At 39.0% G+C, this 24,603-nt stretch overlaps 1 protein-coding gene and 1 long non-coding RNA gene across 5 annotated transcripts in view; one reads left to right on the forward strand and one right to left on the reverse strand.

Annotated features, from left to right (window-relative positions):
- Positions 1–12,345, forward strand: part of LOC122995908 — a 31,119-nt gene extending 18,774 nt beyond the window's left edge. For 2 of the 3 annotated variants that reach the window (XR_006406878.1, XR_006406877.1), the window contains exons 7-9: positions 9,177–9,239; positions 10,297–10,396; positions 12,259–12,345. This is a non-coding gene — a long non-coding RNA (uncharacterized LOC122995908). The remainder of the gene's footprint in view (positions 1–9,176; positions 9,240–10,296; positions 10,397–12,258) is intronic. The other variant, XR_006406879.1, reaches the window with a different exon arrangement.
- rbm27 (RNA binding motif protein 27) lies at positions 237–24,565 on the reverse strand. 2 transcript variants are annotated; one of them, XM_044371305.1, is made up of 21 exons: positions 24,392–24,565; positions 22,864–22,982; positions 21,524–21,651; positions 21,105–21,184; positions 19,689–19,900; positions 18,877–19,209; positions 17,868–18,095; positions 15,232–15,408; positions 14,159–14,305; positions 13,742–13,895; positions 12,979–13,132; positions 12,224–12,457; positions 11,687–11,818; positions 10,749–10,874; positions 10,472–10,546; positions 10,160–10,336; positions 9,626–9,730; positions 6,160–6,387; positions 5,823–5,906; positions 5,536–5,655; positions 237–3,114 (listed from the first exon to the last, which is right to left on the reverse strand). In XM_044371305.1, the coding sequence occupies exons 1-21, from the start codon at positions 24,448–24,450 to the stop codon at positions 3,013–3,015; spliced, it is 3,174 nt and encodes a 1,057-aa protein (XP_044227240.1). In that variant the 5' UTR covers positions 24,451–24,565; the 3' UTR covers positions 237–3,012. The 2 variants fall into 2 exon arrangements, with proteins under 2 accessions (XP_044227240.1, XP_044227241.1); XM_044371306.1 differs by lacking the exon at positions 15,232–15,408.
- Positions 24,566–24,603: the final 38 nt, after the last annotated feature.

The following is a 24,603-nucleotide window of genomic DNA, read 5'->3' on the forward strand; positions in this document are numbered from 1 at the left end:
TTGGGATTAAAGTTACTACTTTGTTGAGCAGCAAAGAATCAGAGAGGTTGGTTAGTAAGTCACACAGTAAGTGTGACATTTAAACAGTTACACTTCAAATGCTGTTCTCATGTGACCTTATGTAATTAAATGAAATGTAAGTATGACACTGTAGTACTCTATTCATGCAACATAATCAATTTGCTGTAACATGCCTCTATGAAATAACACGCAAAATGAAGGAGACCACACAAGAGTTAAAGGTAATATTTTCTGGAATGCTTTTGCTTGCATTTTTCCCCCTTGCCAATGTTGACTTCTTTTTGGGTCAATTTTCTTTCTTTAACTCAAAATGTTTTTTGTTTTGTTATTTTTTTTTTCTCTCCAATTAAAATAGTTTTTTTTTTTTTTTACTTGTATTTTTTTCTTTTTTCTCTCATCTTCTTACAAGCACCCCATTCCTCCATCTTTATTGGCAAAAGCAAACATGCTAGTAAATTAGAAATCCATTTTTTACAAACATAATACATGAAGAAAATACATCCACATCCTGCAAATATAAACAGTAACAAATCCAAAACTATTATCAATAAACATTTTACATTTTTTTTTACACTATTGTGATAGTAGCATACAGAAGATAGTACAAAAAGTGGGAGAGAGACCTTCTCTGAATCCTCACTTAAACAAGCAAGAACCCTGCCAGTATAGGTTTGTCCTTTAAAACTGCCAATGACCTCATTAAAAAGAAAAAAAAAAAAAAAAGAATCACACGAGTAAATCATTAAAGTACAAGGTGCCAAAAGAAAAAGCTTCAGCTTTCCATCGCACACCTGAACGTCACTGTGACTGGCACAGTGATGGTGGAGACAAAAACATGAATGCAAAGGTTTGAATGAGACAATGAGGTCACTGGCAGGAGGCTTCTCAGTTATCAGTCAACAGTGAGATATGCAATCCAAACAAGAGCGCAACTAACATTGTAGGTGGGAGGAAATAGTTCGGCACCCTTTCACATGAGCACATTAAGGAACAAATGAGACGAATTCTGTTGCACCTCTATGAGCATTTTTCTCATTTCATTGCTACTCACAGTATTTACATGTATGCAGATGTAAATACAGTGAGTAGATGTATATTTACATGCAGATTTGTATAAAGTAGTGAGACTGCTACAGTTAACTAATAAGTTAACGTCTCTCCTTGGTTTTGGTGTTATTCAGACTAGTTATGTTACTGGATGTGATCAGTTTAGTTGAATAATGATGAGCATACATCTAACAACATTTCATTAGGTGCATGTAAACAGTTATTTGTTTAAGGACAGCAACAAATATACAAATTTTAACTGTCAAAAATGTATCATTTTGCATCTAGTACATTTCCATATGACTTTTAATGAATTTCATTCCTCCCACCTTGAGGATTCTAAAATACAGTATACAGTATGTAAAGAAGGCAAAACACAAAAAAATATTGTCGTGAAAGGTGCACATTGTGGAAGCAGATGCTTGCATTTGTAGAGTGGATTTAGAGCACTGTCTGACAATATTTAGGTGCAGGCAAAGCTGCACTAATGCGCAAATAATATCTTGAGGTGCATGACTCCCAGTGCCTTTGTTTTGCGCAGCTCTGACTGTTTCCTTAAACGAAATGAGCTACTTAAATGACAAATTTAGTGAAATAACAATGTGGACTGGTTTTAACAAAAATGCACAGTTCTTGCGAATAAGCAGAGACGCTAAGCACTCTTGCTTGACCTTTTCTACCTGACACAATCTTGTCATTCATTTAAAATGACAAAAAAACAAAACTCAAAAAACAACAAAAAAAGTACAACAGTAATTTCTCTTTCAAGCATTTACAAAATTTACAAAAGTAAATCACAAATCTTGTAAAAATTCAGCCATTCGCTGATTGTGTAAGGCAAATTATATATATATATATATTAAAATCAACTGTTCAGTATTACATTCAAACACCTGTCTATGGATCTCACATTTTTGAAAATGGGTGATCTGATCCTTGTCCTGTCAGGCCCTTTGGATGACCAGGAGACAGAATAAAACAAGTGAAAAATGTCACACACTCTTAGAAAATGTAGAACACCCGTCTGAGTGTTTATATTTACAGAGTGGCACTGGTCACTGAGCGAGCAACAAAATGTAAGCGGGGAAAATTTGAATATTTACTACAAGACTGTATGTGACGTGCATGGACACGGCAATTTGTAAACATTTATTTGGGTTTTTCTATTGCACTGGTATCCTTCTGTACCTGCACTGGCTCTAATATGGTAATGGTACAGTATCAGCACCTTTGGGTGCTGGGCAGGCTTGGCTGTGTTCATTTATGGGTGCAACATGCACGAACTAGCATGTGTTCATGCCAGCACACAGAGCCACTGCCAAAAACATTTGGATCGTTTACCGCTTTGGGCTTACCCATGCCAAAACAAACTGAGCGAGTGAATGGAAAACAATACCATACTGTGCCAATATCGGTACGACACAGTGTATTTATGCAGTGGAAAAATAAATAAATATCTCTCTGGTAGCAACAGAGAACGTACTATTAGTGATGGAATGGTTGTCCCTGCACTGAGGACAAGATTTTTCAAAAACTGGTGAGAAAAGAGCTTAAATACAGTATGTATAAAAATACCTATTCACAGTAGACACAAATGTTGTGCATTACTGATATTAATCATCTGGTAAGCACACTGAAACTTACATAGGTTTTTCTATCTATAAGAACAACTTAACATTTATCTTTCTCAGCAAAAGTGAGATGTTTTAAATAATTTTGTTTAGTTGAGGGATACAAAAACTGCAGATCCTCTAAAACTCTTTTGATGTACAACTAAAGTAAAGACATTTTTACTTCGATTAGAGTTTAAAATTACTTAGTTTGAAAATACTGAAAAGGAAAAAAAAAAAAAGTGAGTTCTGCTGTGTTGATTTTATCCGCACGTCGGGAAAAAAATAACCACTGATTTTGCTGGAGAGCAGGTGATGACGAATCACGATGCCTTCATCGTCTCCAAGATCGGCTCTCATACTCGTCGTCTTCATCGTCATCCTCCTCCTCTTCTTCTTCCTCCTCCTCGCCAGGCATATAAGAGCTAGCTTCCTTCTGTTTGAATGAAAAAAAAACACAAATCTAGTGTTTAGCTTGATGCATTTATGACATCAGATTCCTGAACATTTACACTGATGAGATGAAGTGTTAAGGTCACATATTTGCTTTTTTCAGTCAGATAGGAGCAGAACTCTGTTGTGTCAGCGCTATATCACATGTGAGGAGGTTTTCAAATCTGGACTAGTACCCTTCTCTTGGCACAACCTTCATGCGTGAGAGAAGTTAGTTAATTAGCTGGTTAGACTTCAGAAAATAGCATTTTGCCAACTTAGCTGTAGTTTTGAATCTTTCCATGACAAAGATTTTGTTCCACCCAGCCAGGATTGAAGCACGTCTGTAGGCAGTAGCTGGATTTATTAAGTGAAAAATTCAAATCTTTTTGAAATATTTAAAAACTTCACATAAGCAACAGTTGAGTGTTTCCACATTGACCAAAGTGCTTGCTGGTTTTGCTAAACTATCCGAGTAACCCTACTATCCCTTTCTCTCTGAGGATGATCATGTTGAATCCTTGTGGTGCTTGTAACACAAAAAGTGGTGGCTATTGCTAGTTAAACTGACTAATGAGTCACCCGTTGAGCTTTAAAAAAAAAAAAAAAAAAAAGGGTGGAAAACTTGCTCTACAGTCTTACAGTCTGGATTCTCTTCAGACTAAGTTAAAGCTCTTTGAAGCCCATGTTCTGACAAACTTGAGCTCTGTGAGAAAAAATGCATTCAAGTGAATGTGGACAGTCTATTGATGCAGCAGACGTGCCAACAAGGAACCTGCCTCAACTTTTTTCTGGTAATCAAATACATGCAAGTTCACATTCCTGTTAGATTTGTAACATATGTTGTATTTCTGTTGTTAACCTTTGCGACTGTGGCATAAAAGATAAAACGATTGTGGTCTGACAGGTTGTAAAATACTGTCTTAGAATATTATAAACCACTGTGCAGTGTTTTGCCATCTGTTAAGCCTTCAAACTTATGGATCTGTCACTCCAACTGGACTTCCTGGATTGTATTTTATTGTCTCATTGCTGCCTGAAGCAACATGCCACCAGCAGTGCAGCCCTTTGCATTTTTTTTTTTTTAAATGCAGAACTGTTTTTCAGTCTGAATACCCACTAACTCAGGCTTACAGTATATGGCTGTGCATGCTGTTTCTGCTATTGTGTGACATGGCCAACTGGCACCACTTAGAAACCACTTCCTCGCTTAGAAACCACAACCATGTGTGTTTGTTGCAATGTGACATCTTGAAGTTGTTTGGATTATTTACACACTGTTCTTAAATTCATTTGCATGTAAAACAAAGCTTCCTAACATCCGTTTCTAATATTCTGTCACCCTCATATAAACAGGAGTGAACATAACATTACAAACATGTTTCAATATAATGAACTACAACACCTCTGACACAGCAACAACAAAAACTAGTCATCATAATCTTCACAAAGGAGGAATTAAATGCGGGGTTATTTTTAGGCCTACAACTCACCAATATTTTCATTATCGATTAATCCATCAATTATTATCTTGATTAACTGATTTGTTGTTTTCTATAAAATGTCAGAAATGTCTGACTAACAGTTCACAACCCACAGATGTTCAGTTTACTGTCAGAGATGACTAAAGAAACCAGAAACCACAATTTTTTCTTGAAAAATGACTCAAACTAGTCATCACTTATCAGTTGGTGAGTAAATTTCGGGGTATCCCTCCTCCAAAAAAAGACTAATCATTGCAGCTCTAGTTGTTTTACTGAACTACATTTGGTTGTCAAGGTGTATTTAATAAACAGGAAACTCAGCGTCATGGGCTACTGGTGCTCTCTAAAACACTTTTAGTTAGTGACGCCTCTCACGCTACAGGCCTATTATATAAAAATATTAAATTGAAGTCAGAAGGGCTTCTAGTGGCTCCAAGTGGATCAGCAGTCAATGGGAATCAAACCAAATCACTTAAAATGTCCAATCTTGCATAAACTCATATTTTCAGAATGATTATCATACACTTCTAAAAAAAAATTATATAACGCATATTAATGTGATGGGATCTGCCCTTAGGTCACAAGCAAGACTGCATTCTCAAAAACACAACCCTAACCATGGTTGGAAAATACAGTATGAGGATTTCACCTGACAGTAATGCAGTTTTACTCAAAGGGCTAACATGCTCTTAGTACTGAGAGGCTTGCCCTGATTTTCCATTGGGAGCTGCAGTGAAAAATTTAGAAGCACTGGAAAGAAATGTACAAGTAAAATCTGTGAATATAACTAAAACTTCCAAAAGTTTTCCCACTTAGAATTTTAAGTTGCACTGTACATGGACTTCGGTTTCTGGTTTCTAGGTGGCTGAATGTTATTAAATGAAAACACATGAAGCCATGTTGTCAATTAAGCGTTTGGCTTCGTGTGTGACGTGTCGTACCGTATTGTCCTCGTCTTTAGCCTCTTCCTCCTCTGGCTCTGTTGTGACAGAAGGCGTCTTGGGCTTGTACCAGGAAATCTGCAGCACTCGACCTTTGAACTTAGCTCCCTGGTTGGCTGCCTGGAAACAAACGAAGAGGACAAAAGCAAGTTATATATAAAACTTTCTGACTTTACACCAAAACCAAAAAAAACTTTTTAAATGTTACTATTTCAATGATTTCATGTGATTAGAGAGGGGAAAGCAGGGAGAAAGAGGCAGGTCAGATTTGGACTTTTGTGACTTACATTCTCTGCTTCGCTTCGTGTCTTAAAGGTCATGACGACACTGTTGGCGTCCTGGTCGCGAAGATCCTCAATCTCACCAAATTTCTAAGAATAAAAGAGATCAGTGTGAATTTCAGTAGAATTTCTCAGTTATCAATTTGATTCTCATCATGTGCGGTTAAACAGCATGACTCCTGAATCTTAAACTAAATAAGAAAAAAAAAAAAGTTACACATCCTATCATCAGTGTGCATCCTCAATCAAAACGTCTAAAAGAAAGTTAAAACACATTTTTAACGGTAATATTTTACTGTGAATTATTGTATTATTGCGGGGAGACCTCCTGCCCCGTTCTCACCACAAAGTGCGGCATTAACTCTTCCTTCTCCTCCTGAGTGACACCTAGGATAGCCAAGGCTCTGGGTCTGTGGTCTACAACCATGCGGTTCACGGCCCCGCCGCGAGCCATCATCTCCCGGCTTCGGCCCCTGCCGCGGCCGACATGCATCGCGCCGGGCTCCAGCGCCATCTTCCCTCGGCCCCGACCTCGACCCGCTGGGGGCCGAATGAGACCTAGTCGTGTCGCCTAAGGGGAGACAGATAGGGAGGTTTAGTGTTATAAAGCAACTGACTGGCTGCTGCTTCTTTCAAAAGCACACACACATAAATACATGGGCGCCACATGGCAGTGTTAAAAAAATCATCAGAAACAGATGTGGAAAACTTAGCCAGACTGTGTGGCTTGCTGCTGTGCTGTTGCACTTTTCAATGTGAAAACAAACATGCCAGGAAACTAGGAGTGTTTCTTATTTATCATGTGTGTAAAACAACAAAAATTCAGGCTTAGTGAGATAAATAAATAAGAATTTGCACAGTAAGTTGATGGAAAATCATAAAAATATATTACAAAATATTACAGATTTCCTTTTCTTCTAAGCTTAAACATTCCCTTCACACTTGTCTCTGGTCTCCTACTCTGTCACTTTCTGGCCTTTACCATTAGCTGTCACTCCTCCATATTTAAAGTGACATCTCCTTGCTTCTTAACCACTCCAAAACCTCACAACCACTCTCTCTTCCATTTGTCCCTCCCTCACTTCTCCCTCTAATTGTCATCCCACGATTTTCTTACAAGGACCAACGGCTCAAACTTTAATGAGACGGGGCTCTATCAGTGTAAGACCTGTGTCTGATTTGGCTTCGTTAGCGGCTGTTCCTCTGGGCTTGCTTTAAGTGGCTGCAGTTTAATGTGCAGAAGGAGGGTAAGGTTGGGATGGATGGTGGGGGGGGGGGATATGCATTTTTAACTACCAGCTAATTTAGGACCCACAGGGATAGAGGAAAAAAAAAAAACATGCTAGGCAGGGTGTTGCTAACAAAAACTATGTTCTTGTTAGGCTGATCTTGTGACACAGCTGACCTCGTCTGTGTTTGTGCTCTGCTAGTTTAGATGGCAGAGGAGATTTGGGGCAAGTCTGAGCTGACTAAGTGTTGTCTTAGATGCAGCCTAGAGCTTTTTATGGGAAAAAAAAGAAGACTTGAACAAACCAACTGAATATATTTTTTGGTGCTTTTGGTGCTTTGCTTTTTTTCTGTTGTGTTGTAAGAAATAATCATCAACTCAAACAACAACATATTTACAACTCAACTCGAGATTCAAACAATTTTTTTTTTTTGAATACTTAATTCTTTGACATCTGAGGATTTTCCCCACATGAATCAAAGAAAAACGTGCATGATTGCATTTTGTACATATTGTTCTCCAGTGCCTTCATGTGCTCATCTGTAACTCAAAAACAGTTGATGCCATATATGCCAATCATATATCAATACATGCGTAATTTCGTTGTTGTCTGTTTTCATAAAATATGCAGATTTAATGATATCTCTGGAAAGACACTTTATTTGTATCTCCTCCCATAGTTTTAATGTTATCTCAATGATTTATAAGTAAAGTTGTGCATAATTATTTGTATGTCCTATAACATTCGTTGATTGATAATTGTTATATTTCTTTACTTAAACTCGCAACAAATGGGTAAATATTGGAACATGTACAGTATATATCTGCTAAAATGACTACTAAGGACATTTTAAAAAAAAATTAAAATACATGTATAAAAAGTAGAATAATGGCCTGAATAAAAGTCACAAAACCAAAGGATATTCAAAAGGATCTAACTTTTATGAGAGATTGCAATGGACAGGGAATTTATCTTTTTTTCACTTTTGTGGACTATTTAAGTGACTAAGGAAGGAATCTAAATTAACCAAAAAGAAAGTATTAAAAAAACTTCATTTAAGAGATTTTTGGCCACACAACACTGACATAAGTTTAAGTTGATATTGAAAAACTTGTTAGCAAACAGTTGCTTATTTATACATCCAGCAGATACATACATACATATCTTCTGATTTTGATCTCCACTAACTCTTGAGAAAAATGTCTGGTTCTTTATCTGCTAAATGCAACAGCAAGAGGCTAACTGTCTGTCTGTCGTTTGGTGCTGGGCTGGTAGCATGCAGTGGATTTATCAGATCTTTTTTGCTGAAAACAATGCTGATGATTAAAGTTAAGGTTGGAGGCCATAAAACCAAAACAATGAGTTAAAAGGTGCCAACAAGATCTGTACAGCTGACAGGAAGTGCAGAGGTGGGTGTAATTTTCTGTGGATTTGTCACTACAAGTGACCAATTTCACATCATACTTACTCATGTGATCCATTGTTAATATGAAAATATTGATTATAGGCACATTAATTATGTTTTATAAACAATCCCATAGATATTGTGTTGTATACAATACTAATACCATTCATTTTTAAAAATGTCAGTATTAAACACCGACTAACTGAACCTAATTCACTTCGTAGTGCATTATTTCCTCTTTTCTACTTGTATACAATCAGACAGTACTGAGTGATATGAGTGATCTTGTCTAACACTTATCTGTTGTTGGTTCTTCTGGTGTGTGTGTGTGTGTGTGTGTGTGTGTGTGTGAATGTTTGTTGCGATGAATGCTTGATTTATTTTGGATCAGACTGCCGTCTTATCTGCCAACTTCGGAGGCATTTCCAGTTATCACTCCTCTACCCGAGCTCTCAAGAAAAATGCTAATAAGATACTGTCACTGTGCGTGTCTTTGTGAACCTGTTTGTGTCTCTAAGTTAGCTATCTTTTCAGATCGTTGTTCTGCGGTCACGTAATCTACTGTGTGCTTGATGTAACGTGGCTTGTTCTACATGGGATCCAGTAAATGACTATATCGGAAACATGGAGTACAAATAGTCACATATATTTTTAAGCCGCCAGCATGAGAACCGTTTTGGCGTTTCGTTTCTCTCACTTTCTTTTATGGTTCTCTCCCTCTAATAGGCACAAAAAAACTCACTGGCCCGTCCATCCAGACCACTCTCCTGGGCAAGTGTGCGCGGTGAGGTGTGTGTTTTTGTATCTGACAGGTAATGGTTTAACTTTCTGCTAACTGTTAACAGCTAACTGTTGTTGTTGTCAACCTTCTGTTGACCAGAGGCTTCAAGTTCACAGCAACTACACTTCCTGCATGAGATGAGCCAGGTGCTTCAGAATAAAAGCAACAGCGGTTCCGCCTTCTTTCATTTCATTATAACAGCATTTTATTTAACTTTATTTTGACGGTACTTTATTTAACTCTATTATAACAGTAGTTTATTTAGTAGTTTAGTATTTTAGAGGAGATTTCAAAATATTGAGATATATATTGTGTATCGCGATATAGCCTTAAAAATAACGCAATGTTATTTATAGGCCATATCGCCCAGCCCTAGTGTGTGCAGATGTATTACCTCCACCTGTAGCTGTCCTAGTTTTCTCTTCAGGTCTGTTGTGTCCTCTCCAGAGCTCATCTTCTTGTGAAAGTCCAGCTCAGCATCCAGTAGTTCCTTCTGGGCCTGATCAAATAACATGAAAAATGAGAAATTGTTCTGTTCGCTTAATAAAGAGAAGCAATAATAAAAAAAAAATCAGACAGATTCAGAACAGACTTAGCAGCACAGTTTGCAAACATGACCCAGCGTGTGAGCTCGGTTTACAAATAAAGCTGAAAATAGACATAGTCAGATTAACTTGCAGCCTTGGGGAGTTTAAATTTTTGTGCATTTTCTATTTAACAAAGCCAATCAGTGAAAAAATATCAAGTGAGCTGGTAGGGTGTATTTTGAGATTGATTTTGTTAATATCTACCAACCCAATTCACCCACAGTTTATACAGTTACAGTATCTCTGGAGCAAGTAAAGGGGAACACTGTGTTTGATTGTCTTTGTTTAAAAAGGTGACAATACAGGCCATCATTTTCCCTGCTTCAAGGGCCTAAACTTACATCAGTCTTGGTCTTGGTCTGGTTGTGGTTGGGTTTGGCACTGGAGACCTGGGAGGCAGGGTTCATTTCATTCTGCAGCTGGGCGATCTTTTCCGTCAGCTCTTTCAGCGTCTTCATGATGTTGTCTCTTTCCGCAGGTTTCATCCCTCGGTTCTTCTCAAGACGGTTTATCAACGCCTGGAAGAAGAAGGACAAGCAGTGAGAGAGAGAGGAGCGCAACGCATGGACAGAGCACAGGTAAAAAGAAAGGGTGAGGAGGAGGAGAAGAAATGGCAACAGTTCAAGAGACAAATTAACAGGAACGGGTTTTACCTTCTGACACTCAATCTGTGTCTTTAACATCTCTTGCTTCTTCTTTCTCATGTCCTGCTGGAGTTTTAATGCCTCCTAAATAAAAAATAAAGACAATAAATAAAAAATACATTCACTGAGATTGAAAATACACTTGCTGTTTGTGGACATTTCATTTCCTAGACCCTCACAGTAAATGATAGCCTTCTTCACAACGATGGCCCGAGAGAAACAAATAGCTGATCCTAGCTCTGCTCTTCTCGTACCAGTCATGTATAAAAAAAATTGTGCAACATGCCTGTTTCTTCTTTAGGACTTCCTGTGCTTCAAGTGCTTTTCCCGTTTTCCCAAGGCTCTTTGAGGACGACTTGAGCGCTGTGGAAGTGTAGGGGCCCTTCTGGGTGTTTGTCAGTGCAGGCGCCCCCTAAGTGCAACAAAGAGCGAGAGATAGAGAGAGAGAAAGAGACACATTTAGGTCATCAGAATAAGCTTGTAGAACGTGCAGACAGACACAAACATGAAATTACTGCAAAACGCCAACACGTCACATCTCAGCATGCATGAAAACAAATTATTATTAATTCTCTTTTGCTGTCCTGATATGAGTGTCTTCTTAATACTCCACCTCCACTGTTCAGCTTTGACTAGTGCAGCAGCACTGATGACAGAGAACTGGCAGACAACAATCTCCCTGTTATCTGGAGAGATAGTCACTATAATATTATACTGAGAAAATCAACATGACGTTACCATTGAGTTGCTACAACAGAACATATGTTTACTATGTAATGATAAATTAAAACTAATACCGAGTTGGATAAAATCCCAAACATACTTCTACTTCTTCTATTACCACTGTTTATTTTGAAAGATTTTCACAGCGAGAATTAATAATATTTGTTCCAAGCAACCGTCATTTACTCAAAACAGAGCTGAGCTGTTTCTTCAACCACATTTTGACAAAATGACGACTGAAACAAAGCTACATTTTTGGTTGAGTATCACTTCAGGTTTCCATATAGTGAGAAAATCTACCAAAAAAGTAATTTGGCCAACTTCTCATAGATTAACATTATCTGTATTTCGCTGAAGAAATCGATAAGTGTGGAATTCAGAGCGTGTTAAAATAAATAATTTACTTGAAACAGCTATTTCACCCACATCTGGCATCACCTGACACACACACACACACACACACACACACACACACACACATGCATAGAGACAGAGACGTACAGTGACAGCGTCTGTGTTCGGGTTCAGGCTGTCTGGCTTGGTTGTAGCTGTGGTCCCAGCTGCTGCTGGCAGGCGATGCTTGGGCACAGTCTTGTTCAACACGTAGGCAGCTGGATTGTGCTGCTTGATACCCTGCAAATAAAAGTAAAGGGAGAAAAAAAGTAAATCTTATGTAGGGTTTCAGAAATGCGGTAAGACTAAAGGTGTCTACACAGGAGGCATTTCAGGTGTGTTTTTCAGTTGTATGTTTTGCACGCATCGGGTGGAAGAGATGCACATCTATTTTGATATATTTTTACGCTCTGACTCAATTTTTTTCATTTTTATGTGTGCTACTACAGTGATTGTGTTTTGGGCTCATAGTACGGCCAAAATGCACGACACTCCATACTGTGACTGAACGCATCCTGTGAAGACACAGACTGAATACTGAGAGTGACTGCCCACAAACCGCATCCTATGTAGACACGTTGTAAAAGATTAGCATGAAAAGTTGAAATGACTTGTATAATGAATGTTCCAACTCTTCATACTTACCTTGTGCACGTTGCTGTGCTGCGGCCCCTGGTTAGGCGCTGAACCTGTCACCTGGCTCCCCGAGCTCTGCTCCTGCTGCTGAAGCCCTGCGGTGTTCGTGCCGGGCTCACGGTGCCAGTACACACGGATGAAGCGGTTGTTGAGGACCGCCTCTGTGCTGGATATGGCCCGTCTGGCTTCTTCGTTCTTTGTGTACTGGATCAATGCTGCCTCTGGGTCTCCACCAAACACCACCTGGATGGAGAGTAGAGTGTGTATGTGATGGAATAAATCATTTTGCAGAGCTGAACTTCATGAGCCTGGTGCTGGACATTGAGCTACTTATTTATGTGCAACACATTCAATAAAAAAAGAAATTGCTACAACCACAATACCCCAACCAGTGGATCATTTAACACACAGCATTTACATTTCGTTATGTTTAAAGGGGTTGTTAGTCTTCACTGTGTATAACAGTGCTAGTCATTTTCAAAGTTGTGTTGAGTGTAAAATGCTATGTAAACCAGATATGATACAGTAAATGTGACTTCCTGTTACACTTTGTCCTGCACCTGATATAAATCCTGCACTGTACGTCTGTAATGAATCTTAATAAATGCTAAATTCAAATTATCATCGATAGACAAATCTAAGTTCTCCTATTCTCAAACTTCCAATACTTCTACCACTACCGATCTTGCCTTAACTTAGTTTTCTTAGCTATGTCAAAATGACCCCTTCCCTCCCTTTGAAGGTTTACAAATGATGTATTTTACCTGGATATTCACGATGGTTCCAAACTTGCTGAAGTGCTCATTGAGCTTGGTGATGTTGTTGAGCTCACGTGGGATCTTGCGCACCTCAAGCTTAGTGTTCACATAGTGATTCCTCTTGGGAAAACTGCTCTTATGTTGGTTGTTGAAGTTTGGCCTAAAACAGAGAGCGAAAGAGTGTGTATGTTTTTCTCTCATAATGGAAAAAGCAGCTGAGCGTCTCCTTCATACTCAAGTTCCTACAAGCTATATAACAGTTGAAAAGGAACCTGCTGGACACTCAGGAAGGATTATGGGTAGAGCCTTTGCAATGGAACAGCATCCTAGTCATGTAGATCTTTGCGTGCGCCCGCTTCCCACAACAGAGACAAAAGACAGGCTCCTGACCTATGAGTCAACTTGCCTAGAAACGAGGCTGACTTAGCAGTAACGGGAAATGCGACGAGGCACCAATTTGTTTGATCAAATTTCAACCGGCCAGCTAGTTTCTTCACATTTCTTTATAAAACAAGAACCTGTTCAGTGAAGGTATTAAGTGTCTTTGAACACCTTGAGGTCTCCAGGTACGGCTAACATATTCAGAGACAATAATGCATTTCAAAGCTATATGCTCAATTTTAAATAAAACAATCATTAACTACTCCTCTATGTAAACAGAAATGTTATTCAGCCTTGTGTGAAAGTGTTTATTTCTGTGGAAAGTCAAATTTTATTTATTTATTTTTTTTGGAGTGGAACTTTTTTTAAACGTGTGTAAAATTCTTACTTTTCCATCCAGGGTTTTTTAGCTGCTGGTCCTTCGGCTGTAGTGGATCCCATGGTTCTCTTCCTATTGTCCTGCTCCGTGTTGAAACGGGACACATTACTTCCAGGAGTGCTGGCTGTAGTGGCAGGCTCTGTCTGGATCACTATGTTGGCAGCTTGAAGGTGTAAACATAGACACAAACCAGAAAAGTAATCATTATTAGGAGCTTTTTCATTTCACTATATCCACCACAAATCTGTCCATCATCATATGGGACATTTACGTTTGGATCCTGCTCCCAGTTCATTAGAAATGAGTGTTAACATTAATAACTTCAGTCATGCTCTTCTAATCAAATAACATCAGTCTGACAGCACCTACTGCCCAGGATTACTTTTGGGGGTGAGTATGAGTACTAAGAAGGCCAATACTTGCTACCTCTGGAGCCTTGTCCTTCATTGGACGTGAGGCCGATGAGGTTGGAGCGCTGGGTCTGCACGCGGGGAATGAACTGACGGTACTGGTTACGACCTGCTGCCGTCAGGCCTGGGGATTCTGGATTATAGCCCTCTGGATCATAGTTATCTGATGTGTAAAAATGAACACGCACATAAAAACACACACACAAGCTGTTAATACGAAGCGATTTTCTAACAGTCATAAAAACATGAAAAAAAACTAACAAACACAAAAAATGTACACAAAAGATAAAATTACAAGATGAAACCAAGCAGTCCTACATAGATAAATAAATACTGCTTGGTAATCAATGACTTATCTAGTTCACAACAATCTGGTATGAGTTTAAATTTATCCAATGTGGTGACAGCAACCTGTGACATTCTATATTAAATACAACTCTTGGTAGTAATTAAAATATGTAACGTTGACAAAAATATATACAAATAAACAAATAGATAAATTAAGGATAGACAAATATAGATAAATTAAAATTACACCACACCTGACTGTGACACAAAAGCAAAATTTAACAAATGAGACCTTTCATGACAGTTGTGATTTTGGCTACACAAGTTGAATTAGGGTCAAAAACCTGAGTTTGTAATTAACTCAAAATAGACCCACTCTGTTTTAACTAAGCCCTAGCTTTTCTGTATAAATGGAATTATTCATGAGCAGAATTATGGGAAAAGCGCTCAACACAATAAGACTTAAAAGAGCTGATGTTAATTGCTCGGAACTACTTTGTCTCTCAGGTTAATAAACAGTGCTGCCCTCTGGTCAACAGCTGTTACTGCAGCCTGAAGAGAGACATACATCACACCCATCATACACAACGATGTTACACAGAAACCAACTTAAAAAGAACAGGAAACAAAAACACCACAAAAAGAAACTTTCATTGACTTAATCACTAAGTAACTAAACTAATAGAGCAGAAAGAAAATGAGCATCGTTATAAATAAATGGAAAAAATCAAATGATAAGCCACAGCATGTCGCCTCCAAACACACAGTGCCAATCGGAATAGGAGAAGCATCGCTGCTTACATTCAGACTGGACATATTGGGGACGAAGTGACACAGATGAAGACGAGCAGGGAGGAGGTGGAGGAGGAGGAAGAGTAGGCGGCATCCCTACGCCAGGCGGTCCAATAGGAGGAGAAGAAGCGATTGCCGATTGGTGGCTGGGGGTATCAATTCCACTGGTTGCTATCAGTGGAGGTCCTGAGGGAGACACAAGCCCAAGCTAATGTCTCAGGTACATCGCAGGCATGACAAGTGAGTCTTTAACTCAAGAGCAAGTACTGAAACTGTTAACTTTATTTCATGCCACACAGGTTGCTTAAATACGACAGTGAAGGTGGCAGAAAGTGGAAATATCTGTCCAATGCTTCAACACATGCTTCTCAATAAACAAAAACATTTTGCATCTGATTTATAGCAAAACGAGTAGAAAAAAAACAAACTTCAAGGGAAGAATGCCACTTCAAGAACCAATATGTTCAAAGCAACGGGCAGAATAAGCCACTGCAGTGTTTTTAATCACCATCAGCTTTGTTTAAAAAAAAAAAAAAAAAAAAGCATACTGCAAATGAAGTATTGGTTTGCTCCTTAACTCGTATTCATGCGGCAACAACAAAACAAAGGTATCTGAAAAGCTCCTGCAATTAGGAGTATTACTAGTATGTAGGGAAGAGAAATAAGATAAATAATTATAATAGTAATATTAATAATATTAATAATAATAATATAGTTTTCCTTTCATTTATTTTCTTCTTTGATGCAACTTAAACACATTCTAGCATTTCCACCATATAATTACAAAAAGAGCATTTGTGTTCTATATTAGGAATATAGGTAAGTGATAAGCAACATGATAAGCATATAATTCCAGTTGACAGTGCATTAGTTACAGTATTATGCTCACTTTGGGAGACAGGAACACTATATTTCTCTGTAAAGTCTTCATATGAATACAGAAACCCTTCATAGTTAAATAGCTGCTTTACAAGCAAAATGTTGTCAAACCAATTTTCAAAAAATAATGATTTCTTTCTATGTGATATTGCCATTTTTCCATTAAAAAAACATTGGTGTGGACAACAGTTGTGCTTATATAGAAGGGACCAACACATAAGAGCTTGCCTTTGAAAGTTGGACAGTTTGGGGCAAATAAATAAAAAATTAAGACCATCGACTTTTTTTAAAACGGAAAGTTTGGGATAATATTCTACATGCTACCTGGATCTTTTAGAAATCTTTTGATCCAGTTAATTTGCATAATATTGTTGAATGACAAAAAGTCCAAAACATTAAGACCTCCCTCTGTTAGAGACATAGACAGGACCTCCTTTTTTACCTTGTGTGGCTTATTTTTCAAAATTACGTTAAAAAGCCTGTCTAAACAATAGGTTTTATGTTTGGTAACATCAAGGGAGGAAAAGATATAAGAGACTTGTTTTTCTATAATGGGCTGCGCAAGTGGCCCACATAGCGACCAGCCCACTGGGATTTCTCCCATGCTCCCGATGGCCAGTCTGACTCTGCCCCGGACTCTCAAGACGGATGTTGACCAGCCGGTCATCTCATGAGTCAGGCTGCTGGCTACTAGCAGCTGAGATGACAGGCTGGCAACTGACCAGCAGCTCCTCACATCTCTGAAAACGTCGGCGCAAATTTCCAAATCTGCATTATTTGGATAAACTGACCACATATTGGGAATCTAAATGGTTACTTTCTTGCCTAAAAAGGTATTAAAACTTAATAAAGTGACATATTAACGGTCCTACAGTAAAACCACAGCTTTTGGCCTGGCTCACAATCACCGCCATTTGATGCGAAATGCATCATGGGATACTTGGCAGTCCCTCAGTCTCGCTTCATCAGTCAGTGACTCGGTGATGGACAGACATTCAGGTTTGTAGGGCTGGCACCGCTGTTGCAGTCCAGCCAAAAAAAACAAACAAAAAAAAAAACAACCCTTTTTATAGCTGAATGTGTAATCCATGTAAAGAGAGAGCTTTTCAGAGTTTTAGACATAACGCAGTCTCTGCAAGTTATGCTGATGAATGCTGTGTGCAGCAACACTTGATTTCCACAATAAAAACTTCTATATACAAGACAAATTAAAAAAGGTCACAGAAAAGAGCCAAGGTAATGAAATAATACCATTTAAATTCACCATTTACTTCCACCACTGTATATTTAAAATACATTTCTTGTCTGACCGCTCTTAGTAAGCTATAGACACGGTTTTGGATAGAGTTTCATATTAAATTAAGGACTACTACGATTTCTGATCTGTCAAATTTGATCTGTGCACCACCACACAGTTAATATATTCAATTCATTAATTCATTCATTAATTAATTTTAACATATAATTACAATATTAGACTTAATTGGTGGTGGAAGCCAGAAAACGGGTAAAGAAATGTACCTTTCAAAACATAAACAGCTATGAGCATATTGATAAATTGACAAGGGAGCAAATTACAAGAGACATGGAGGCAAATTGTGTCTCATGGGGTAACCGAGTGCTTAGGAGCAGAATAACCAAAGTTGTTTTTTCCCACCCCCCTGCTGGGAAACATTTTGTCCCAGCTGTAGATATCAAAAGTCACCAGTCATTTTGTACAATTGTACAAACCACTGAAAGAATTACTGCTATCAAATTGTACTTACCAGTCATGGGGAAGACACCCGGTGGTGGTGGCTGGCCGTACGGGGGCATCGGAGGTATCCTGAGGGAAGGGGGTGGCTCAGTGATTGGGGGCATGGGCAGGCCGGCGGGAGTCATTACAGGTGGGGGCGGGAACGGAATCATGCTTGGTAGATTGACATCATCGACGATGAGAGGGTCATTGCCGTGGTCAAATGGGCAAAGGTCACCACGGACACAAAATCCTTTTTCTGTGTGAGAGGAAGAAATAAATATCATAAAATTGCCCTTTCAAATACTGTATATATGTACTCATTTTAGAAGTCTAGGACACCATAAACAAACCAGACAAACAAACAAAACAAATCTATTTCTCCAGGTACTCTTGAGTATGTATTCGTAACCTAATTCTTCTAAGGGATTTGGGCCCCTGGTGGTCAAGTACAGATTCAGAGAAAAATATGGTAAACATGAAGATAAGACCAAATGAAATAAACAAGACGAATGACTGTCCAGATTCAAAACAGCTAAGACATACAGTGCATGTATTTACCCCACAGTCTCGTTAAGGAACTGGGTCCCTAGTGGCTGTGTTTGAGCACTGTGACAAATAGTATGCTGCAGGGACAGACTGTAAGTTTAAACCCTCATGTGTCTCTGTGGAGAGGTGGGTGACAGCCTGCTTGCTTTCCTGGCTCTCACTGGGGACAAGAGCGGGAGCGCTTAACAGTGGTCATTAGTGATGACACTAAACAAGGCAATCAATAACCCTCGTGGGAAGATAATGATGGAGTTTACGCAACAGCCAGAACATACTTTATAATGACTACATCATATACTACATAAATAGACTCAACATTAGTTTTGACTTTCACTCTGGTCTCAGTTTTGCACATATAATATCTTCCTTATCTAAGTGCTGTACGGTGATAAAAAGCCTCTGAGATGAAGGAAAGAATGTTTGAGCAAAGAATTGATAGAAAATATGTATAAAAAAAAGAAAAAGGAAAAGAGGATTCGCTCTGTTCCTACCATCGTAATCCCTGCAACGCTGTTTGAGTGACGCGTTCTTGTTGCTGAATGGCTTGCCAACATTATCTTGCCTCTGTGCGCCATAGTAGCCAGACCAGCTGTCTGTGGTGCTATCAGGCATGTGAGCCGGTGTTGCTACAGGAATGCCTCCTGAGACTCCAGCAGAGGACGAAGAGGAGAAGGGGTGCGGAGGTGTGGGCAGGGGCAGGAGAGGCGACGGGTGCTGCTGCTGCTGCTGCTGCTGCTGCTGCTGCTGCTGCTGGGAGCCGGTTGTGGTGGAAGAGTTGTAGCCGTCGGTATCCTTCCTTTCTACCTCAAACTTTGACTTGAAGTCTGTTGACGAAAACCATAAACAGACAAATATTTAAACAAAACAAGAATAAGTATTACAGTAGAGTAGTGGAGCACAGCAAAAAAAAAACAAAGCTTTTTTAAAAAACAGGTACTTCTCTCATCATGCCAAACACTTCAGTGCAGATTAACCTTGAGAGTGATAAGGCCAATTCCAGCCCGTGTTGTTAAATCCCCACTGATGTACGTGCAAAGCTGTCCACATTGTTCCTTATCGATAACAACTTCCAGTAACACTGACAAACAATCCAACAAAAAAAAAATAATACAATCGGCTACATCCAGTACTCCGTTCAGTCTCTCCTCAACAAGCTCAAGCACCTCTGTGTGCTTCACATGCAGCTTGTCTCCAGCAGCACTTTAAGGCACAGTTAGAGAGGAGCTTCAGGTACTTCTACACTCCTGGGTCCGCTCCCCTGTGCTGTTGTTGTTGCTGTCGTGTCTGTGTGTAACTTTCTCACCTCTGCCTCCTCTGTGCTCCCTGTCCCTGCTCTTTCCTCGGCTGCCACTCCTGCTCCGGCTGCGGCTCCGGCTGCGGCTGTAGCTCCTCCCACGGGGGCTGCCCCTGCGCCGCTCGTGGCGCTCCCGCTCGCGGTGGGAGTCGCTACCGCTTTTCCCATGCCGATCGAAGTCACGGCGCTTGCGCTCATCTCGCCTCCTGTCGTCGCGGCTCCTGTGTGGTTAAGAAGTTAGAGGGAACACATTTGACTTACTATCTTTATGTCCGTTTTAAATGTAACAGTCAGGCAGACATATTTTATATGTCATAATTGTAATGACTATACAAAGTACGTAGACATGGAACATTTATATCTATATACATTAATATATACCTTCAGGTCAGTTGTCATGTAGTGGCCTTTATCTAACTGAACTGAAGAGGGAACCAGGCTTTTAGTTGAGAAATGTCGTTTTTATGCAATTTCCCTTGTTTCAATCATATTTTAGTAAAAAGTTTCCCCACTTTGAGATCTGTTCCAAAGCACTATGTTAAATTGCTGTTACTGCTCCTTTTTGTGAAAGCTTAACACTTTTCTCTATTTTAGATTAAAACTATTACAGCATTTCAGGGGGCAAAATCCCTTTCCTCCCCTGGGAGGCTTTTAGTGTTAAACATCTACAGGAACAGTGCACTACAGCGGAGGACTGATGACGAGGGTTTTGGAAGGGATGATTGAAGGGAAATGAGGAGTGGGAAGTCAATGCATAATGTGGCTTGATGACATAAATAGACTCGAGAGACAGGCTGAGTTGAGAAACAGTTGGAGGACCATGAAAATCAACCTTCGGATCGCAGATGGGCCAAATGACTGATTGATTGATCGATCTACAGGAAGTGTTACATTTCATTAACAGCAGCTTTTATGCAGCGAAAAGAGACAGAAAAGTAAAACTTATCAGGATTAATAACAATGGTGACAAATCACATTATTTCTATTACAAAGAAAAACTCAAGTGCAAGTGGTTAGTGTGACATGACAATGTTGTTTAACTGGCTCGATTCTGAAAAATATAAATAACAGAGCATTTAACACCTCAACAGATGTTGTATTGTCTGATCTGTTAGGGACTGGGTGTATTATAGACAACAGAAAAGCTACTGGACACTGGAGACATTATAGAGCTAAAAGCGAGACTCGTGAGATTTGAAACCTACCATGCAAATACCCACATGTTAAAATCTCTATGCAACTAGACCATGCAAAATGATGGGTTTTTAATCAGCAATAAGAAACGGAGGCTCTGTGTTTTGGAAATTTCAACATGAGACAGGGGGTTAGATGTTCTACATCTCACATGTGAGAATACTATATGTATATGCTTAATGCTTGGTCATTAAGCTGAGGTAAAACATGTCACTGGGGGCACAGCCAAACCTGGACTCGTTGAAGTCAGAGCGGTTTCTCAGAGGACTTCTCCTTCGCCTGTTTTCTCTCTCCTCCTCTGGAGTTTCAGCCTTGAGGGAAAAAACCATTATAACTTAAAACTCTTTCATGTTTCAAAAACAGGAGATTTAGAAATACAAAGATTCCTCTCAGTCTGAAGAGAATATTGGTTTTAAGTCAAGATACTTAAAAAAAAAAAACACTGTATCTTACAATATACAATATGATGTTTATCAAATAATTTGATCCAAAGCCCCATATAGACACAGAATAACATTTTTTTGTGTTATGCTCTACCCACTTATCTATAAAAACCACTTTAAAGTTGTTTTAATATGTGGCAAGACTGGCAAACTATTCATTTTCAGAGATCAAATGTAGCCAATAAATTTCTCATTAACTCTTCTTACCTCCACAACATCAGATTTGACTGCAGGTGGTTTTATCTCCTCTTTAGGAGCTTCCTTGGCAGCAGGATTTCCCAGGTAGTTCTTGGTTGTCAAACATTCAAAAAGTTTATCGACAAATCCTATTGTCTCTGCAATGACAAAACGAATCATTTGAATAGGTTTAATCTTTCACTGGAATTATGTGTAGTTTTGCTGATTTTCCCTCAATAGCAAAGTAGGCCTACGGCATGGTGTACACTTTCATTCTTCCTGGATCACGCAACACTAAATATTTCTCTGCTCCTGGCAGCACTAAATATATCCAAAGTCTAATAAACACTAAATGAATAAACACAGCAACAGCACAGAGATGAAACAGTGAAACGTTGCTTGATTGAAAAATTTAACATATTAGAAGGACAGAACTTCAATCAGCAGCTTTTTTATTAAAAAAAAAAGAAAACACAGACTTGATTTGTAGTTTTAAAACCCAGAATTCTCAACAGTGGTCTCAACACCACCATCAAAACACTAAACACACTATGGTCCTTTTGTGATAATGGTACTGTAAAATAAAAAGGAAAGTCAAACCATTCAATCATTTCAACTGTGCAAAGAGAGACAACAGTTTACTACTCCTTGTTATACAATCTAGAAACATTATGGGGGAAATTGAGTGCTTCCTAATAATGTAACACACCCTCTGGTGGCCATACAGTGGACTCACAAGTGGTAGATGGTGATAATGTACCGCTGATTGCATTTCTAAGTATAGCAAACAAATCTATTGCTGCTTTAAAATGATGTCTGCTTGCTGACTGTAAACTACATCCAGTGTCTGATCATCAAAGTATGAATACTAAGCCTTAACCCTTAGTAACACGTCTGACTTCTAAGGGATTACTGGTGCTAAAAGAGTATTATTTGGCTATCTGAGGATATTTGAACTTACTTTTATCAATCAAGTCAAGTCTGACACTGTTGGTTCAGTTTATTGTGTCAGTTACCTAACTGATGAAAGCCAATACGCCTTTCAAAAATGAAATCCTGCTTTGTTTACGATCAACAAGTTTAATTTACAGCTCCTTTTTTCTGACCCAATCCTCCTAAATTTAGCCACAATTTGCAAATATTCAGTTCACTGACGGACCTCCATAATGCTATCGGCTGCAGTCCCAAAAGGATTTATGACATAACTGCAAAGCCTCTATTGAAGAGAGTAAATTGTATGCTTTTCCTCACTTTGCCAAATGATGAAAATCTCTGCTGGAGCAATGCCTTCTGCACAACTTTCTTGACCGACAAGGCCTAGGATCAACATCATATGTGTTGCATTCACAAGCTTTCTGTGGAGTTCATACCTTTTTGTAGGAAGACATCAAGCTGATCAGCACAGAGTGCTTTTAGCTCCTTCTCTGGTTTGTCCTTCTTCACAAGCGCCACAACATAGTTGGCTAATGCAGAGGGGTCAGCATCACATCTGTAAATTAAAATACATGTATTCTCTTACCTTAACAGTGTCTTACATAAACAATACAATGCAAAAGGAAAAAAAGCAATGAAGCTTTTGCCAAAACATAAACGGACTGGGTGTGGCATCCAGCGGCTATGTCCAACTGATCATGTGTCAAGTGAGATCCCTAACAATGCCTACAGGGCAGAACACTACTTAAATAAACTTCAGAAACAAGCTTCCAAACTTTGAAACCAAACTGAAGAAAGACTTCCTACCCTATTTTCTACTTTACAAAACCATTACATGCCAAGACATCATGCCAAATATCCTCTTAGCCAGCATGTACTGGGACTATTACACTAACATTACAAACACACAAAGCACCATGACAGATGTGAGCTAATGGAAACTGACTACATAACAAATAAGCTCATATATTGTGCAAGACTATAAATGCTAAAAAAAAAACAAAAACAAAGAAGAACGTGCTTTGCAAATAGGGCTGCCCTAAAGGATTTCTTATCAATGTGACATGAATGTACCTGATCTAATTAGAATTTGAAAAGTATAAAAAAAAACGTCAATGAGAAAAAAATTCAAGCTAACAAAGCCACCTCATTAATATTCAGCAAGGGTCCATATGGAGCACATAATTCCCCCCTTTTCTTAAGAGAAGGCAGAAAGTGCAGCACCCTATCACCACGTAACGTAAAAGCATGCTATTATATGAGAGACAGTGGGTGACTGTTACTGCCTCACCTAAACAGTGCCTGTGTGTAACACCACCTATTGCATTCAACATTGTATAACTTCAACAACTCCTCTTTGATTATTTTGTTATATACTTATATCAATACATGCATTCATGTGCGTTCTTTGGCAGCATCTGTGTCATCTGGTAATTTACTGGGTAATTTGAAAATTTAACATAAAACAGAGATGGAGAAAGAAATGGAGTGTGTAACTATGGTAACTCATACAGCAAGCAATTCTTACATTTGCTGCCAAAAGGTTTGTAAAGCTCATCTATAATTCATAGTAAAGATATATTCCAACAGAGTTAATAGTTATTTTAATTTCAAGCAGCAGCATACAAGTTAGGCTATCTGTTGCAGGCTATCTATGGCTACAGAGCTGCGATAAAGTTACATTATCGTGAGCCAACTGGGCTCCGTGCTTAACCACCCTAAAATAACAGTGAGACAAACATAGGCTACACTGTGCACAAGTTTCAGTTCTCCATTTAATGAAAGGTCCACTGTCTGTTTTTGCAATGAAAGGCCAGCTAGCGGCCACGGCGGTTTGCTAACTCGTGCAAAAATCTACCATCAGATTCTAGCGAGCCCACATTGATACCCGGCTAACCCACTGGCTAGCTCGCTAACGTAGCTACGTAGCATGCAAGCTAAATGTCATTTCAATTCAACACTTACATTGGCTCCAGGAGTTTTGCCAGCCACGACTTCAAGGCTTCCACATTCTCTATAATCATCGTGAGAAAGACTATAATACTGTCTATAAAATGAAAGTGCGTTTTGATAAACCTGCTTTCATCGTCTATAAATTTATAAGCTTTAAGGCCTCCTGTCTCTCTTCACTACTGCAGGTCGGACAAAGTGTTTTACGGCATGGCAACACAAGTCGA

The sequence above is a fragment of the Thunnus albacares genome, chromosome 13 (assembly GCF_914725855.1).
Source record: "Thunnus albacares chromosome 13, fThuAlb1.1, whole genome shotgun sequence".
NCBI lineage: Eukaryota > Metazoa > Chordata > Actinopteri > Scombriformes > Scombridae > Thunnus > Thunnus albacares.